The sequence below is a fragment of the Petromyzon marinus genome, chromosome 54, assembly GCF_048934315.1.
Source record: "Petromyzon marinus isolate PM22_M1 ecotype Great Lakes invasive population chromosome 54, UKy_Petmar_22M1.pri1.0, whole genome shotgun sequence".
Lineage (NCBI taxonomy): Eukaryota > Metazoa > Chordata > Hyperoartia > Petromyzontiformes > Petromyzontidae > Petromyzon > Petromyzon marinus.
Window position 1 is genome coordinate 2,865,707 of NC_133720.1, and position 19,925 is coordinate 2,885,631.

The following is a 19,925-nucleotide window of genomic DNA, read 5'->3' on the forward strand; positions in this document are numbered from 1 at the left end:
CACGGAGGGTAACGTAACGCGGTGATGTCATCGCCTTACTTGTCGTTCGCAACGTAACGAGATGACGTCCCTGCGTCAGCGCTGGGAGACGCGCCGACGTCATTGGCAAATACAACCACCCTTTATGTCTGTCACGCAGGGTATGACGCCATCACGCACGGCGTTGGCGTGTGCAGAACCACCCTTATTGTTGGTCACGCACGGGTGTGACGCCATCACGCACGGCGATAATAGTGCGTGATGACGTTCCTCCCGTGCGGGGTCCGGCTCTACTCTGATTGGTCCGTTCAAAGTCTATGGCGGTTTACGGGCCGGGTTCCGCGCGCGGCAATTTTCGTGACTCTTCCACACTCGGACCTGGCGGTGAATATTTCGTTTACGAGTTTTCAAAGGTGAGCTTAAATATTTTTTTTAACAGCTTCGTTTTTTAATGTACACAACGTTACAATCGTGAAAGGGGGTGGGGGGGGGTTGGGTTAGGCGGGCCACTGTCAGAGTTAGAATTGTTGCAATGTTAGCAGCGCTATCCGAGGCCCTCAGTGGCCTAGGCCTAGGGCTAAAGTAAGATCGCTAAGCGTGTGCTTAAAACATATAGACGCGTATCTATAAGTATGCGATTGTTGTCAGGCACCTTACAGTAAGATAAGAGAGGCGTTCGTGTCGTTGTTTTGCGACGCCTCGTGAAGGAGTTGCAGACCAAAGTGGGTTTGCTGTACGGTCGATAGCAGTGGATTGAGCATGACCGATGATTTCAGTGTTGTGAGATGGTGGATATGGGATCACTAGATAATGTATACGTTATCTAATTGGTGACTCCTGTGTTTTATACTTTAAGTCGCACTTTTAAAGAAGTCGAATAATCTTGACTACAGTTCAGCTCTGATGATTGAGCAAACGCAGGTAAATGACAATTCAAACTAGCAATCAAAATCCAATAGACTTGGGCATGAACCTCGCAAAAAGGGCATGGTGGCTGATAACCAAATAACAGTGAAGGAGTGGCATGCCAAGGAATGGAATTAATCCGAGAAGATGTCTTCCGAGGGAATGGAGCGATGAAATCGGCTTGGGTTGTAGGTGAAAGGTGGATTATCGCATCGCAGGAAGGTGAAGGATCTGAGTTGGAAACAGCTTGGGGGCAGACTTTCCAGCATTGGATTTGTCTTGTCGTATGGCTGCTGATGTAGATGCAGAGCAACAACTACAATTTCACATTCAGGTGGTCAAGCCCAGATAACTTTGTCAAGGGTCGCCGTGATGTTACCTTCGTATTTGTGGATCAGGCATTGCGTCATTATACGTTGTATGGTCTGTTGTGGATCACCACAGTCGCACACTGGAGAGTTTATTTTCCATCTGTGCATCAGGTATCTGCATCTGCCATGATTTGTGTAGATGTGGTTTAGGGTGGACCTTGAGCTTCGTGGAATATCAATCCCAGGTATCTTCTGTGTTGGTTCCTTCACAAAGTGGCGTTTATTTTGTGAGTTATTTTTAACTCCATTCAGCTCTCCAAGCATTGGATCGATCATGGCTGATGATAATAATAATGAGCTAACGCCTCTGCATGTCTGTGGGATGTGGGGGGAGCTGCAGCTTGTAATTTTTTGCTCTCTTTGATGTCTCAAGTTTTGTTCGTTTTTTTTCCCCCCTTCGTCGTAACAGAGTTAGAGTAGCTCCGGAGACGAGGGCAGACCAGACGGCGTGGACATGGCGCCCAAACGGCGAGCAGTCAAGAAATCGACACGGGCACAGAAATCGGGCACGTCCATGAGCAATGACGTGACCAGGGAACATTACAAGGTGAAGCAGGAGAAACTGGCGGGCTTCATTGCAGACTTTGGCCTGGCAGGTATGACGGGGCTTCTGCTTTTCTTGTAGGATGGGATTATGGGGGGGGGGCGGGGGACTTTTTTCCTTCCTGACGGATGAAAAGGATTGTTAGATTACTTTGGGGGGGGGGGGGGCACACGCACAACTCATCTCTTCTGTCACTGCAAGAGGCCTTTGCGGTGTAGAAGTTACCGTGCATGTTAAAATCGGAAACAGTCATGCCACGTTAAACAATATTCCCCTCTTTGTACCCATTAGTACAGCTGTGATGCTTTCAGTGACATAACATAGATCATGAGTTCATTTGATATTTGCGTAATTCTTATTGAGCATGGCTGCCGAGAAGACCCTGTGTTTCACAGTAGGGGGTGGTGTTGCTGTGTAGTTTTACCAAATTTGTCCGCAGTATTAACCATGGCAGTTGTACTGCTTGAACCACGCGTCTCTGCGAGGGATGTCGCGGTGGTCGAGATGTTAACTACCTCGCTAGGTATACAGGAGGTCGTCGGTTCGATCTCGAACCTGACATCTGTCTATTTGGAGTCTGCATGTTTTCCCTGCGGTGGTGTGGATTTTTCTCCGGGTCCTCCGGTTTCCCCCCCCCCGCATTTAGAAACACGCGTTCAGAGTATTTGGCTTCTATGCATTTCCACACGATAATACGCCGCTTCGTTGAGCTATAATTTGTGGTAGTTTTTAAAGTGCGCTACAGCTCCATTGCTGTCCATTGCGCTGCAGGTAGGCCTGTCACGGCCAGAGGCAATATGACAGGAAGTCGCTGGCGGTTTGCCGTTTGGAATCTGGTGTTTTGATATGCCTCTGTTGAACACGTTGACCAATGCCAGTGCATGTGCTGTGTCCCTTTGTGTTGCAGTTGAGGAGCATCTGGCCATGATAACCAACGTTTTGAATTCCTACCTCGTTCAAGTGGACAAGGCACACATCAACCTCCTCATGAAGGCTCCGGGCTCCTTGTTGAACACAAATTATCTCAAGTTGAAAAGTATTCACAGTGCCTATTATAGGGTACAGCTGTTGAACGATTCCCATGATGTCATTTTCCACGATATGATATGATATTACAGTTCACCTTATCAAATTTTTCTTAAATGTGTGCTTTGGTGCACTTCAGGTATAGATAAAGACTGTTGGAAAGTTTTTTTCCAACTATGTTTCTCTCAACATGAGCTTTCCTTAAGTCTGTGTAACTGGCAGTCTATATACAATGCATATATAACGCACCTCCTGTCAGAAAATGATGACATCATATAAATCGCCTTGCCATCAACTATTCTGGAAAACGTTTTTCAAAGCACTAAGTGAATGATTAATGGAAGTTTTTTGTACTGTAATTATTGTTGTGAATGTTTACTTGTGGTGTTTTATAAATATTTGGCCAGGAAGTGAGTAAAATGTAAACTGTTTCCATGTCAAAAATAGTCTCCTCGAGTACCTGCTTAAATTTCCGACCCGTTCCAAGTGCTTCATGTGGATGTGGGCTGTATTATGTATGTATGTTGAACTTGTTTCGCACCGTACGTAGCCAACCGTGCTAATCAGAGGTGCGGGAGGACAACAAACTAAACACAAAAAGCAGTTATAGAGAAATGAGTTTTCAATCTAGATTATTTAAAAGTGTATAGCTCAAGTAGCTTCCTAATATCAGAAGGGAGAGCGTTCCAGATGGCCGCAGAAGCGCATCTGAAAGTACGCAATGCTGTGACCACCTTTGTTCGATGGACAGTCAAAGCGGCTGCGTATTAAGTGAAGTTGTGGGACACGTTCAGTTAGATTATCGAAGTGAGCAGCTTTGAACAAATAGCACGCTCGAGTTTATCATGCGTAACTCTATACCATGAGATTTATTTACAATGAACCTTCTTGCATACTTAATGACGATGCTTTTTTTTCTCTCTGTGTTCTGTTTGTCTTTTGCATCCAAATATGGCAAAGATGCAATGGTAAGTGTTTAATTTTGCATTTATTTAGTTGCATTCACAATTACTCTCTGTACCAATTTGCCATTTTATAATTTTGCACCTGAATGGCATCGTTTGCTTCCCTCGCTAACGATACCGTGCCTCATGATTTAATGCGGCGTTGGAAGTCCTCCGAAAGTCGAGTAACCATCAATTTGCGCATTGTAAACGTGGACTTAAATTTGCGAAGGGGAACCTAACATTTGCTTTCTTTTTTTGCCCTATCGCATGACCAGAAGAAAGACGATGCAGTATCCGACGATGGGATTGATACAACGGGCGAGACGGTAAACAGATGTCCGGAGCAATCTTTGGTCGTCAACGCGAAAGCGACAAAAGGCAATGTTCTTTCGTTTACTTTCAGCACATCACGGAGTTACACTGCAATGTGTTAACCCTCTAATGATGTCTTTGAGGCATTGTCATTGAATTAACAAACGGGGCAGAATAGTTCCTCGTTTCTTTAGTTTGCAGTCCTTTGTTTTTATCTTGCAAATGTTTTCACACAGGTGCTTGAGATGGTGACGTTAACTTGGCATTCATTTATTTGAGTTGGACAAAATTAACGTGTGTTTTAGTCATGACAGTGGATGTTAATCTATCATACTGTGACGAGATGCAATGATAATAATCCAAATAAGAACGGCTCGCTTGTTTACTCGTTGGCGAACAAGTGACAACCCGATTGCTTGGCGACGTATTGCAATTATGGATTGTTTAATCACGTGTTGCGTTGAACAGCTTCCCATTATGTTCAGTCCTTCATATCTCCAGCCCTTTGTCAATCCACTGCTGTGCAAGGGCCTTACCCATTCCTTGATGGTCCGTGGCCGGTTATTTGACCATACTTTACCACACTGGTCAGCGATGATTGGTGATATTGGGCAGTATAGAAGTACGGCACGACTTTGGCTGCTGCCGCCACCGCTGCGGCGCTGCCTGTAATCGCCTGTTGCGGATGGGTGGTTCACGCATCTTAAGTCGCTGTGTTCAGGCTTTTAACCCCGCTTCGCTCCCTAGTGCTAGAAAGATCGAGAGCATTCCGGCCGATTTGGTGCAAGGTGATGTGTGCCCGTCGGGCGTCGTGCCAATGTCTCCTTTGTTTTCATCGTTTGCAGCGGAGTTGCTGCCTTCCACCAAGGCCGGCGGTGGCCAAGGCTCCAAATTAATTTCAACCATGAAGAGGAGACAAACCAAAAAGGTAAGGCACATGTAATGCATTATATGAAGGTTTTTGCAACTTTACCTTTTGTATTACCGTATTGTCTGGATGAATAAGATGCACTGTTTCCCCCACACCACTCCGTCTGCCATTGAAAGCACTATTTAGCGCTGCGATTTAGAATGCGGCATGTGCCATCGCGGGCCCACTTGCAGTGTTAAGCACGAATATATTAAATTAACATTATTGGCACCGGATACATTCAACTACTTTATCGTCACCACAAAGCCATTTCCACCATTACTAAATTCTCCAGATTTCAAACACATTTTTTTTCTTAATTTCACTACTCTATGTATATATTTTACATCTTTGTTTTTCCGTTTCCAGGAATGTCTTAATTTTCGTCATTTTTTTCTCTCAAAATTACCCGAGTTTGGGATGTGTCTTGCTTTCCCGAGCTCCTTGTGATCCAGTGAACATGGTCTCGTCATTCACCACTGTTCTGTCCCCTATTTTGCTATTAGTTGATCTGTGTGCAGTGCAGTCATCCCCACGTGTCTGCAGTGCTGCAGTGAGTTGGTGCAGTCGCCTGCAAAACAAGCTGAGACTTGTCACACACATACGAGAGTCCATTCACCGTGAATGTTTAGCCCTCCATTCATCTCCAGCTATGAGACGAACCAGCTCCATATGCGACACTTGCCTGAAGCTCTGTACACACGTGGCTGATTTTTGTTGTTGTTTACAAACTGATAGGTGTGCGGGTATCGGTGGATGTGATTGTTCGTGTGTGTGTGTGTGTGCGCGTGGGACAACATGGGGGGAGGTGCGGTAGTGTAGTGGTTGGCGCACTGCGCTACCAACCCAGCGACCCGGGTGCGTTCCCGCTCAAGACCAATAACAGTGGCGTGCATTTGGTGTGCGCTGGGTGGACGAAAGGTGGCCAGGTGCGGAGTTGGCCACCCACCCTGTCGTGTGCCGCACCGGATTTCATGGGTGCTCGCTATATAACGAAACAAAAAAAACCCCACCTTTATTATGGGTGTTAAAGGATATATGGGGGAATCTTTCATCTCTTTTTGGTCCGTTAGCACTCAACAGTGCCCGGTCCTGCCTCTCATGCATGCGTCGTATCTCTCGTTCTTCAGGCTACAAACATCACGGAAATGAAGACTCGCTTAACGTCCCAGTCGATGAAGAAGAGGACTTCGGAAAGGTTCGGGCAGCCCAGTTAATCGATTTACAAGCAATCTCATTGGTTTGACGTGTGGACATGGGACGTAAAGACAGAGACCCCCCCCGCCCGTATAGCCTTTGCAGACTGTTGGGGCAAGTGCTGTTAGCGAGTACCTTTTTAAGGGCGGTACGGCACATGAGGGGGTGGGTGGCCACCGCCGCCCCTCGGCTGCCTTTGTCTCCCTAACTAACGATGGTTTAAACACAGCACCAGGTAGTCATTTGAGGCCGAGTCGACCTAGCCCAGGACCTGTTCATATAATCGTCACTGGTGTTGGCCGTGAGAGGGAATCGAGCTCGGGTGGCCATGTTCGTGGCGCAGGGCAGCTAACCGCCACACTACCGCTCCCCACACATGCGGAGTAGTCCTTGAAGCATGCGTACCAATTTAAAGAAAGGCGCTATCCGGGAATGGCAAAGCCCTCATATTGTAGACGTGTACCTATCTCGGTGTTATTCACTAATCTTCAGAAGGGGGGTGGGGGGGGGCACTTTCACCGACAAGACTGTGAGGGTCCCCACACATTTGAAACCATTGTTGGGTTTGAAAGCAGCACGATGGTGGGGGTGTTTTCACATTTATGTATCGTCGGTGGCCGCACGTCAGGGGCCGCTCTGAAGGCCAGCAGGGGCCGCCAGTGGCCCGCGGGCCTTGCAATGAAGAACACTGACCTAGGCCGTATGTCCCCAGGTTGCTAGACGTGTTTTTAAAGACTCGAAAACTCACAGGTGCCACCCCCCCCCATAGCTCTCCAGTGAAGGTGACATCGCTGCGTCGACAGTGAAACCCATGGGAGTGACTTCGCCGTGACCTGGCTGCAGTGTTAGTGAAGTGTTTAAATGCGTGTCGGAGACGCTGGGAAACACAACACAGCCTTGGTGTAGCTATCTACAAGATGAGGGCTGTTTGTTTCTTTGGTTGTGTGTGTTTTTGAACCCATTAGTGGTGCATACTAAAAACGAAACTTTTAATTTAACCAGGTAAGGCCATACTGAGCTTCATAGCTCTTTTTCAGAAGCAACCGGGCCGCAAATAATAGCTCAAGAGAGTGGCTTATGTGGATATTTATAGCAGCATCTGCCAAATACTCTAAAAGCATGTTGATTCAAAATGTGAAGGGAGAAACCGGAAAACCCAGAAAATCCACACGACCATGGGGAGAACATGCAAAGTCCCAATACACAGGCATCAGGGTTAGGATCGAACCCACGACCTGCATACCAGGTGACGTAGTAAACATCTCACCACTGCTGCGCGTAGGTGAAGGTCTGCCCTCAATTCCCCTTTGTCTCTGACTCAATTGTTTGGACATAGCTGAGTGTTGTGTTTGTGTCTTCCATCACCTCCGTAGGCTCTTGAAGGCTCAGGCGACACCGGTTTTGGGCAAAGAGAGGTACCTTGTGCCCAACTCAACCGGCCTGAGCATGTCCGTAAAGAAGTACCGGCTCAGCTCCAGGTTTGGCCAATTGAACGCCTTGAGCGCGCATGCTCAAGGTCGAGATTTAATTAGTTTTGTTGCATTTTTATGATTGCGGTGATGCTGATGGAGGATGATGTTTTGTTTTTGGTGGTGGTGGTGGTGGTGATGATGATGATGCTGCTAATCGTAGGTACAGGCGAAGGACAACAAACTAAACACATAAAGCAGTTATGAAGAAATTAGTTTTCAATCTAGATAACTTAAAAGTGTATTTCTTCCAGTGGCTTCCTAATATCGGAAAGAAGAGCGTTCCAGACGGCCACAGAAGTGCATCTTAAAGCACGCGATGCTGTCACCGTCTTTGTTCGATGGTTCGCCGAAAGCCGTCGTGTAGATGACTGGAGTTTCCGCGATGGTTTTATGCTCCTTGACAAAATCAGCAAATTAGCTGTGACCACGAAACGATGATTCTAATACTGATGATGGTGAGACCGATTCTAGGGATGGTGGTGATGACTATGAATGGAGCTTGAGCCATGGATGAGCAGCGCGTGAACCTGTGTTTTTTTTTCCGCCCACAGCATGACGTGGACATCGGGCGTGCAAATCTCACAGAATGGAGAGCCTTTGAACGAACAGCCCACCATCAACCTGCCCTTGGCCGACGGTCAGGTGGGTGGTTTTTCTGGAAACCTTGACCCCTTACAGACCTCCTTCCTCTTGCACGGTGGCGAGATGTTAAATACCTCGCCTAGTATGCATGTGGTCACGGGTTTGATCCCATCCTTGACGCCTGGTGTTTGTTTGGAGTTTGCACTTGCCTCCATGGTCGCGTGGATTTTTCTCTGGGTCCTCCTCCGGTTTTTCCCTCCACATTAAGAACGTGCATTTAGAGTATTTGGCTGCTATAAATGTCCACATGGTACGCCACTTTGTTGACCTTTAGTTTGTGCTAGCCAAGTCGCTTTTGAAAAAGAGCTACGCAGCTCCAGTGAGCTTTGCCTCATCTTCCAATACTTGTAAACGAAAACCTTATAACCGATAGTGTAAAAAACTGAATACAGAGAAACCTTGGATTGCGAGCATAATTCGTTCTGGAAACGTGGTCGTAATCCAAAGCACTCGTATATCAAAGTGAATTTCCCCATAAGAAATCATGAAAACTCAGATGATTCGTTCCACAACCCAAAAATACTGTGTTCATGTAAAAATTATTAATACAAAATACCTTTTTATATTTTTATTTTTTAAATTTTATATAAAGTAATCAAATTTATTAATTACATTTCATCGTGGCTGGTGTGAGGGAGACGAGAGAGAGGAGGAGGAGGGTTATTGTGTAGGATGACTTTCACTTGCAGTACAGTTACTAAAGAACAGTCACTACACTTGGACACAAAATTAAAAAATGCTTTACGCACACACGTGGTCACAACACTATAGTACTGTAGTAAACAGTAGTTACAACACTATAGTACTGTAGTAAACAGTATACACGTGGTCACAACACTATAGTACTGTAGTAAACAGTATACACGTGGTCACAACACTATAGTACTGTAGTAAACAGTATACACGTGGTCACAACACTATAGTACTGTAGTAAACAGTATGCGCTCGCACGGATATTGGCTATACGAGTGAGGCACGCCGACTGAGACCGAGCATGGGAGATGATTACCCACAATCCCGCAGCGAGAGAGAGAGAAGAACCATTGGCTCAGTTGTGATCACGTGACGCTCGGCAGACAAAGCGTATACTGTACGTACTGCTCGTATTGCAAGACATCGCTCGTTTATCAAATTATAATAAAAAAAATTTGCTCGTCTTGCAAAATGCTCGCAGACCAAGTTACTCACAATCCAAGGTTTCACTGTATACATGTGGGACGGTAAAACAAATAATCTCTTGAATGGCTTGACCCCGAGTTGTGACGATGTAAGTCCTTGAGACGAATGTGTGTTTTTCTTGGAACAGGTCCTGTCATGTCCTTTGGACACCCCGCTGGATGAACTGATTGTGAATTTGGACAGCAAATCGCTGCATACAATGACACAACTGCGGGTACCATGAGCCACACACTCACTGAGCTAAATTGAAGAATGTATTTCATGAAGTGTCACATTTTATGTATATTTACCTTTTATCCTAATGTTGTTGATGGCCGTATTGAGGTTTTTTTTTTTAATTTGTCCTTGCGCACTGCTGCAATAGCAGCAACATTTCCCCACTAGTGGCAGTGACGCGTCCCCATAGCGCTCGTGCCAGGCTAAATACACGTTAAGACCACGTGTCTATCCCGTGACACACCTGGGTCTGTTATGGAACAGACCGAGGAGTTATGGGTCGACTGAGATGACTGGGCAGATGCACCACCTGTGCTCCTCACCTGTGCCAACCTGCTCTGTTTTGACTTAACACTCGGCATGTTTTTGTGAGCGCTCCACCCCCCGTTGTTGTTGGAGGGCGACTGCCCCCGACTGCTCAGGTAGCGTCCTCTGCCTCCTCCACAGAAGCCGATCTTCACAGTGTCAGTCATCATTTTGTCAGCCGATAATAGGCTAATGCTGCCCCACTGATTCTATGTGAAACCACACCGCCCAGGTATGGGAAGCTGACTGCACAACTGCCCATTTGCTCGTGGGAGTTGATTTGATGACGTAAATTGCTCAGGCAGGTACTTTTGTTTGGTGGTTCGCCCCCCCCCCCCCCATTAATGTCATGCACCAGGTTCAGCGGTAGAGTCTCCCACTCCTTCACACAGTGAGCAGCAATTACCAGATCATCAGTATACACAACGTGGTTGACAATAGAAAGCCACCCCTTGACCGCACCCGGACATTGATCAGCCTCCCATTGTATCTGTTCCAGATAGACATTAGTCTGGTACCACCACTGAAAGATTCTAGAAGTAAGCGGTCAATCAAGATGATTTTCAATAGGATTAATTAGAATAATGCACTTTGCGGTGCATTCCTGTGCTCAAATTCTCATTTCAATAGGATTATCGAAGCCCTCAAGGAATGTAAGTAAGCAAGGCTATCAAAGGGATTGGCAAATGTTTAAAATTCCTGAACCTTGCAAGTAGGGTGGAGGGAGCTCACTTTTATTTGTGCCCTGGATGCATGAAGACAAAGTGTGGTTCTGAACACACCCCCAATTTCCCCTCTTGCCAGTCGGAACCTGCTAATAAGCAGCGCTCGAAAAAAATACTACTACCAGCTTAAATGAGGATGTTCGTCTTTATCTCGTTTTTGTTACCGCAGGATTATCTCAACCGCATCTGCAGCGAAGTCACGGCCATGACGAGTCCCGAGTCGCGCCCGAGGGTTCCGTAGGGGGATGCCTGCTGTGGCCCGTGGCCAACTCGGAAGAGACAATATACTGACACCTCCATGTAAAGTAAAAAAAAAAAACGAATCCGCAGCGAAGCACAATATATCTGCATTCCGGTGTAACTTGCGTTACATTGCCTGTGAGCATCGCCAAGATTGTCATTCGGACTGTATTCGACGCAATCTGACGCAGTCATACGGTGTTTATTTTCGATTTTAAAACGACCTTTTCCACGCGCAGCGTTGCCGAAACTTTTCGGAGCTAAGGTATTGCGAATGTGGCTATGGGAGGTGGGATTTTGCATTGTGCCGCGTGCATTGACGCGGCGTGCCCCGTGGCGGTGAGACAGGCCGGCGTGATGCTGTCTCTTGTCGCACGCAGAGTTGGTTGCAAAAACCTTTGCACGGGCATGTCCATTTGTTTTTAGAAGTCTTCCTGTTGGCCCAGTTTATTGTTGTTGCGATTAAACAATGTGTGAAAATGGTTGAGCTGCGAATGGCTCCACGTGGCATTCTAGGACCTGTGTTCTTAATTCCCGAACCTTAACGCATCAACGTTACGATGGGCCTATGCAAACTTTTCTTTTTTGCATCGGCGCATTTCTAAGTCTTAGCAGTGCCCACGGGTGCTTTACACGATTTAATAGCGACAACTAATTTTTATCTGGTCAATCGCGTGGGTGAAGTTTTACAAACATCTCTCGGGGCTGCGAAGTGGCCAGGAGAAAAGCGGGGCACCAGCTGTATTCGTTACCCCATTCCATGTCCCCGTGTGTTCATGGAGCGTTTGCCTATAATCATGCCTTGAAAATCGAATTGACCAAATCCAAACTCGGCACTCTTCTTACACACCTGAAAGTATTGTGACTTTAATGTTTTTTTTAATAAATTGCATAATTGTTTTATTTAGCCCTGCAGTTCTGTTCTGCCCCAGTGTTGGAAAAGGAATCTCGACGGGTACAGCCCCGAGTCTGTATAATTGGGCGTTATCAATCTGAAGACGGCATTTGGATTTATTAACACAAACAACTATTTCGGTCAATTCAGTAAAGTCCAGAAGGGGTAAATTGTCGAGTTCTTCTTACGGGACCAGATTTGTGGGAGGGCATTTGGTTTGCTCGTGTAATTTTAACTTAATACATTGTTGTTCACAATTGTTTAAATCCCAGCATCTGTCTCTGTACTAACTCTGGGAAAATGGTGACATATCAGTATGGTGTGCACGTGGAGGTGAGTGGCTCTCAATTGAATGAATTGTCACATATTAAATGAGGAAATCCCACATTGCAACTGGCAGACTAATACTCTCTTGGAGCGCCCTCTAGTGGAGACCCTGCCATTAGCAGTGGCCCACCACCACTTTGCAGTACGCAAGTTGTTTCAAATTTCACTCGCACGGTGGGAATTGTTTTCGCCACGGAGTGTACGGCGAGGCGTTGATATGTAGAGCCACGCGCGCGAGACGGGAGCCAGAGGGCTCGGCAGCGGTGTGTGGTATTCTCCCTGCACCATACCCCTACTCCCCGTCCCGGTCGGCACTCGCGTGGAGGATTTCGTTCTCTCGAGCTTTTGCGACGCGCTACCGCGGCATCTTCACGATTGCGTTGGCAAAAGCTTGAGAGGTGGAAAAATAAAAACGGCTCGACACGTGGCCTGAACCCGTAAGGTCATGCGCGAATTACGAGTGGCTAAGAAAACCTAGCGGCGCTCAATGTCCATTGTTAGATTTAGCAGGCTCCAAGTACAGATGCTTCACTCCCCCCCCCCCCATTTTAATTAAGGCCTCATTCAAGTTTTAGCTCTGAGCCGGTGTTTAGCCCTTGTTGTAGTTTTTATTGAAGTGGTTGGCTGTGCGCAATACAACGTGGATGTCGCCACTTTGCCCTCCCTCGTTACCACGGTGGGGGACATTTCTTGTCGAAATCAATTGTACTCCGCTGACCTTCTTCGCCGTCTTAAATGTCCATAACAGCAGCTGAGTGAGCGAGCGAGGTTGTAACGGCCGTCCTCGCGGCGCCCATCGGGGCTGCCCCTCCCTTGTGGGACAACTCGACAGACTCACTTGGCTGTTCCTCGACAAATGAAAACATACCACATGCGTAATGCGGTAGTAGTATTTTTTTTCATATATTCCGGTCGCTGGGTGCGTGTGGTGCATGGTGTGGGGGCTCCCCCCACTCGGCAGTAGATTGACAAAAGGCCATAAGTTATTCATTGCGTGGGTCTCTGTGTGCGAGCGGTGGTGTAGCGTTTTGCGCGCTGCGCTACGAACCCAGCGGCCCGGGCTTGATTCCCGCTCACGGCCAACACCAGTGACGCTTACCTGAACTGGTCCTGGGCCTCCTCTAGGGCGGCTCGGCCTCAAATGAGTACTTGGTGCAGCGATGTGTAAACATCGCCACTGGGGCGACAAAGGCGGCCGGGCGTGGTGTTGGCCACCCACCCCCTCGTGTGCCGTGCCCGCCTTCATAGGTGCTACTCGCTAACAGCCCCGAGGCCAATCCCGTTACGTTTGCTCCTCTCCGATCACAACGTTTGACATTAACATGACAGGGTGGGCTATGTTGGCACAAAAGCCCGAGCCGCTGCCCATGATCGCCTCTAAGGCACAGAGAGAGAGAATGAGTAGAATATCTTGGCAATGCTGACGCAAAGGGGGAGAACGACATGTGAAATGTGATGTCTTGAACGGTGTGTTATTTTCGTCATTTACAATTCACCGGGACTTGCAATGCCGTGGGAAGACTTTCAGATTTCCCAAGACGGCAACTCGGTTGGTAATCCAGGACCGGTGATGGTCGCACTTTCCCATACACGCGTTGTCTCGTGCCCGTGACGCGCATATGCCCTCTTTGCCGTTCCATTCCTTTTAATGTTTAAATGTTACGTGGTGGAACAAGATAAACGATACTGTGGCTTTTATTTTTTTAAAGTTTTTTTTCTGCAATTGATATTAACGTGGGAACTTTTAGTATTTTGTCCTCGAGAGGCTTAATTTTACACCCCGCTTTGGTTGTACACTGCACAACATCATCGCCGTACGCTTATTTCTCAAAAACATGTAAGCGGAATGGGATGTTCATAAAAACGTTGTAATCCTATCTATCTTCATGTATTATTTGTTTCGTTCTGTCAACGTCTGTAAATAAAGCAAGAAAGGGTTAACCGATTCACAATGCATCGGAGATTTATGCTACACGGGAGGAGGAGGGGGGGGGAGGGCATTTATTTGCTTCGAAGAATGCATCTCTCGTGTCGGCTCCCATTCGGCAGTGTGACCAGAGGGGGCGTGTTTTGTGTGAGTTTAAGTCATTACTGCCTGTGATGTTTCCATCCTACCTTCCGATGTGAGTAGTTATTTTCGACGCTATGGTTTTACATGAACAGGTTAAATGCGTTTACATTACGAGGTTTAATGTCTCACCAACACGGCCACCGTTGCTCGTTTTCCTCGAATGTGGTGGTGGCTCTGCGATCTTACATTGACATGCTAATCTCTCAATACAATGGCCACCTCCGAAGCTTCGTTGTCATGGAGGTAGCTTCCCCATATAACATTTACATGCAAATTTTTGACATTAACATAACTAGCCCCGCCCACTTGGCCTATGACTCTTGGGCTACACCCATTTTAAACCTTTAAAACATCCTGCCTCAGCAGCTTTCCCACTATTATTCTCCTGATGACGATCGCTTGCATTGCGATCTCAACGTCGAAGTTTTTTTTTGCTATTTGCTTTGAACCTATCTACGTGACTTTACCGAAAGACCCAAGAATGTGCATTCCTGCAGTCACGAAAGCTTTAAGTCAAGATTTATGTTATATGTACCTTGCGTAGCTGCAATGCAGGGGGGTTGCGTGTGCTGCCTCTCACCAAAATAGCGGAAGCCCGTCGCGTTGGTCTTTTTTTTCTTCCCTCCACGGTGAAGGATTGAGACGGCACATTTTTTTGGCACATCAAATCGAACGGCGTGTTGACATTAATCAGGGGGACCAAGACCACCGATAACGAAAATCGATGTAATGGCCACCTCGCTTGTACCCGGCTGTCCTGGTATTTTCCTACTAGCGCTGGTTGACGCTTTGTTCTATAAAATTACTCTTTGGTTCTTTCGGTAAAGTCACGTAGGTAGAAAAATAATAGCTCGCGACGTTTCGATCGCAGCACAAGCAAATGGTCATCGGGTGCGACAACCACAGCAAGAAACACCTGCTGAAGTAGGCGAGAGATCTGCCGTGGCACGAGGTTATATAGTAGGCCTCGGCAGTAGGGGGGGAGAGAGAAGGGGGTGGTGGGGAGGAGGCGGGGCAGAAAGTGGACTTCGCAGCAGCACCCAGGTCACTGGAAGTGGAAGTGGACCACCGGCAGATCTCTCGCCTACTTTGGCAGTTTTTTTTTCTTGCTGTGGTTGTCCCACCTGATGACGATTGCTTGTGTTGCGATGGGAACTTCGTGATCTATTATTTTTCTACCCACGTGACTTTACCGAAAGAACCAAAGAGTGTGGATTCCTGCAGTCACAAAAGCTTCTATAAAATTAATTTGAATTGTTAACGGTATCGATTCCCGCGCTTACGATTAGCACGGTTGGCTACGTACGGTGCGAAAGAAGTTCAACATGCATAACGATACAATTGACAATGCATTGTACAAGTAATGCATTTTAACATGGTTTGTATTTTCATTAGTAGCATGAAGAATCTTTTGTTGTCACCGTTTGAGTAGGTACTCTATAACCAGGTGTTCGTCCTCGGAGACTTGCTGGCTTCTGTTACAAGTGTAGAGGATTAGTATGACGACGTGACGTCGTGAGCGCTGTGAGGCGTGATGACGTCATGTCACGGGATAGACTGAAGGGGAACCCCGTGATGAAAGGGGGGGGGGGGGGGGGTCGTTGTGGGAGCCCGGGATGGAGAGCGTCTGAAAGGAGGTCTCTCCTGACAGTGTTGGCTGATCCCCCGTCCGGGCTCTACGAGTAGGAGAGCCGAAGATACAGCCAGGGGTCGGGCTCTGAGAAGTCTGTCAGAGCCGGCTAAGGTTACGTCAGGTGCTGCTCTCCTCGGTCAGGCGGTGTTGGCTGAACCCCCGTCCCAACTCGAGGTGGAGAGCCCAAGAGATGGCCGAGGCGAGGAACAGAGCCTGAGGTCCGAGGGAAGGACCGAGTGTAGGGACACCTATCTCTGGTGCAAACCGTTATCCCGTTGTGTTAATAAACCGGCGCAAGCCCTTTCCACGGAGTTCCGTCTTCGAGTCGTTCTGCACTAAACAACGCAAGGAATGCTTGAGTTGGTGAAACAAGATACCAAAAATCGCATCGCCATTTTAATAATTGTTATAGCGTGCACGTTGTGCCGCGCGCTATTCAGATTTGCTCCCGATGTTTCCCTGCACATGGCCGGGTGCTTGAATCCTAAAACGCACTGGGGAGAGCTTCAATGGCGCAACCACGAAAACAAAGCCCGACAATAAACTCGAGCAATTCGAAGTTGCGTGAGAAATTAAAACGTTTAAGGGTGAATATTTTTTTTTAACTAGATAAAAGCTAAAGGGGAAGGCAACCATCAAACAATTATTGCGATACAAGTGACCAGGGGATATAAATCCCCCACAATTGTCTTTCGAAGCCAAGTTAAACGTCGTCAGACACGCCAGAGCGGTTTCCCAGGCCTGCGACTCATCCCGGATGAAGAAACAGTCCCTGAATCTTGTGTCAACTCCTCTCAGCACAGAGCAAATAATACATCTTTTGACATATCTTAAGTTGGATCACATTTTTGAAACCTCATACAAGCCGGTGGTACAAGGGTGGAGCAGTGGTTCGCGTAGCACTTTGCTATGGAACCGGCGACCCGAGTTCGTTTCATGGCCACCGCTTATTTGCTGATCTCAAGGCGCATAAACCATCACGCACACTCTGCTCTTCTTTGCAGTGGCTTTTGGCTAGCCATCGAATAAAGACGGTCACCGCATCGCGCGCTTTCGGATGGCGCTTCTGCGGCCGTCTGGAACGCTCTTCCGATATTAGGAAGCCACTGGAGGCAATACACTTTAAAGTCATCCAGATTGAAAACTCATTCCTTCAGAAATGATTTTTTTTAGTTGAGTTGTCCTTCCCCCGTACTTCCGATTGGCACAGTTGGCTACGTACGGTGCGAAATAAGTTCTACATGCATGCAAACAATTGTTAGCAGTGATATCCGAGGACGTACGGTGCAAAAAACTTCAACAAACATACTCGGAAATGGCCCTTCCCTCTTCCTCCTCGTTCACCAACCCACGCTTGTGATTGTGGTTAAAGCAGTATTGTTCAACAACCTCCACGAACGATCTGGTGTGGAGATATATTAATCCAACGGTGGATTGAGGGTTTTTTTGTGATATACAAGCCAGCAAAGCTGAATGACAATTTCGAAAGGAAATGTATTGAATATACATTTAAACAATGCACTCCCTGCAAAGAGAATGGAAAGTGGCAGCCTGTGTTTTTTTTGTGTGTGTGGAGAGTTCACGATTTTGAAGAGGGTGGCTCCCATTTAATTTGAAGCACATGGCTCTATGGAAAAAAAAACTGGGGGTGCAACCATGACGCGCTGAGGTTTGTGCATGTTTATAAACACCATCGCAGTTTATTATTTTCTCTTCAACGAAGAGTTCCATTTATTTTTATCTTCATGCCAAGAAGCTATAAAGGTTTAACGCGTAGGCTTTCGCGACCAATATTATTGATAATAAACGTTTTTGGGTTAGATCGCGTTATTTATAAATGTGTCGTAACCCTCCATCACCCGACACGGCCAATCAGCAAAAAACAGTGTCACGTTGACAAAAGTCAAATAGTTCACTACTTTAGCACAGCGGTGTGTTGAAGAGTGAATCCACAACATTTACAATTTTTGAGTACCACGTTTCGCTGGTAATTACATCCGGCATCATCGGGCAATTCGCTATAAAGGCTTGGTAAGGTAACAGGGACTTTGTTTAACGTATTGTGACAGCCCATCGTGATGTTGGGTATTGCGGCTGTCAAATGCACATTTAGGAATTAAAAAAACAATTCTCCGTGCAACACCTTGGGGTTTTGCAGATGTCGTCACTAGCAGTTCTCGTTTTAATGGCACATCGAAGGAATGTTATGGATAGCAGAGAGGCGATGTCGAGGCTTCCGACTTTTCCAGTTCGCAGGATAAATCGTTCCGTGATGCTTCCTACTCAATTCGTATCGGCAGCGCAGGGACAATGCGTCCATTATGCTTCATGTCGCTTGTTGTGTCAAACATGGATTGCTTGCTTCAGCCGTGTACTTCCCTTTAAAAAGGAAAACAATAAACCTATCCGAAGTTTTCGTTCGTCACGTCGGCTTTCAATGGTCTCTCTTTAACTTCATCTCTTTCGCGTATCTTGTGCAGCCACATAACCATTAACCTAAACATTTGGAAAACGTTTCAATGTTTCGTGCCGAGTGATCTTTTAAGTTGTGCGGTAAATTTCAGTTCCCATTGTATACACTGTACTCGCATTATTTATTTACTCTCTACTTAAATTCGTTTCTTCTGTTCTCAACATGGCTTTAAATGTTCACATTTTTTGTTGTTGTAATCGACTGTAAATATATCCTGTGCACGTTGCCGTTTAGGCCACGTGTGTGTGTGAGTGAACTTTTTTTGCTTATCCGGTGCATAAAGTGTGGAGTGAATTATCAGCGTGACTGCCGCAGTTGCCAGCAGTATTCATGTTGTGAAATCCCAATGGGGAACTTAATGAGCATCATCATATCCATAGCGCCTAGGCTTTGCACATTTCAGAGAATGTCCTCCATTCTCGCGCCACCACGACCGACTGTAATCGCCTTTTTAAGCGCCTGCGTTTTGGTGCAGCCTGGCAAGCGGATTCCTCCTTCCAAGAGAAGTCTCAGTAAAAAAAAGTTGTCACGTAAATTGCTTGCAGTTTTGTCTCCGTTCTTAATCCCGTCCCTTAAAAAAACCCATCACTTTTTCGGCGTTAGAACATTTTCCGTCGTTAATAAACACTTATCGATCGACAGTGTAGTGTGAGTGGCTGTGTAAGTCATTGGAGAAGTGCAATTGTTTTACACAGCACGTGTATCAGTTTTTATTTGGCGATGGGTATGGTCAGCCAGATCAGTGGTTCTTGATGCCGAATGAGAGGTGGCAACTAAGTCGGCTCGTTTGGCACGATGACAGACGGTCTTCATGATCCCAACTTGTGCACGTGAATTGAAGCATCTGTTGCAGCCTTGTTCAAGTTTATTTTGCTCAACCAGGTGAGAACCTCGACCAGGATAGGGTCGTTTGCAAGTGACTTGGGGCATTAGTATTGGCAATCCAAAAAGGGCAACGTTTGGGATTAAAAGGTGGACCTTTACGGTAGCCACATTAATAAGCCTTCTGTTGCGAATATCGTCAGAGGATCTTTAAGATACACTGGTTATTACACCCTGCAGCAATGACCAGGGTGGGCCGCTGGAATCAAACCACGAACTTCCGTGAACAGCAAGCTGCAAACGTGCTGCGACCGCTGAACCGTCACCCACCCATCATCAATTCCTCCCACATTAGCAAAGTCATGGGTAGGTACTGCACCGGGCTTCCAGTTTCACAGAATACGGTTAAAACATCCTATTGTGAACTTACCAAGCAGTGAACAATGTTGCCCCAGCCAACATCATTGCACCCATGTATCCACTCAAGGTCCCTAAGATCTGGGCATGATGCAGATCTTCTCTCCGAATTCCCAGGTCGAGGTTTCGGTTTATGGGTGACCGAGATATTTCCCGTGTAGCCCCCAGGCTCTGGAATGCTCTTCCACGAGATATCAGAGGGATCTCCGAAGCTGGACATTTTAAAAATGCGCCTTAAAACCTATTAAGTTTCCGCTTATTAAACTTCATTTAGCAAATTATTAAAATGTATTTAGATCATTTTCATGCCGCGTC

The 19,925-nt window shown here is 46.7% G+C and overlaps 1 protein-coding gene across 1 annotated transcript; it reads left to right on the top strand.

Annotated features, from left to right (window-relative positions):
- The first annotated feature begins 219 nt into the window (after positions 1–219).
- Positions 220–14,140, top strand: LOC116954116 (uncharacterized). Its single transcript, XM_032974563.2, has 10 exons — positions 220–392; positions 1,666–1,852; positions 2,708–2,859; positions 4,052–4,151; positions 4,931–5,013; positions 6,126–6,193; positions 7,566–7,670; positions 8,216–8,306; positions 9,613–9,699; positions 10,902–14,140. Exons 2-10 carry the CDS (start codon positions 1,711–1,713, stop codon positions 10,971–10,973), a joined length of 900 nt encoding a protein of 299 aa, XP_032830454.1. The 5' UTR covers positions 220–392; positions 1,666–1,710; the 3' UTR covers positions 10,974–14,140.
- The last annotated feature ends 5,785 nt before the right edge of the window (positions 14,141–19,925 follow it).

Excerpts from the sequence above, each read along its gene's own strand:
- LOC116954116 (XM_032974563.2), top strand. The coding sequence starts at position 1,711 with ATGGCGCCCAAACGGCGAGCAGTCAAGAAATCGACACGGGCACAGAAA. Across the intron at positions 1,853-2,707 it reads TGCAGACTTTGGCCTGGCAG|TTGAGGAGCATCTGGCCATG; the intron begins GTATGACGGGGC and ends TTTGTGTTGCAG. Across the intron at positions 6,194-7,565 it reads AAGAAGAGGACTTCGGAAAG|GCTCTTGAAGGCTCAGGCGA; the intron begins GTTCGGGCAGCC and ends TCACCTCCGTAG.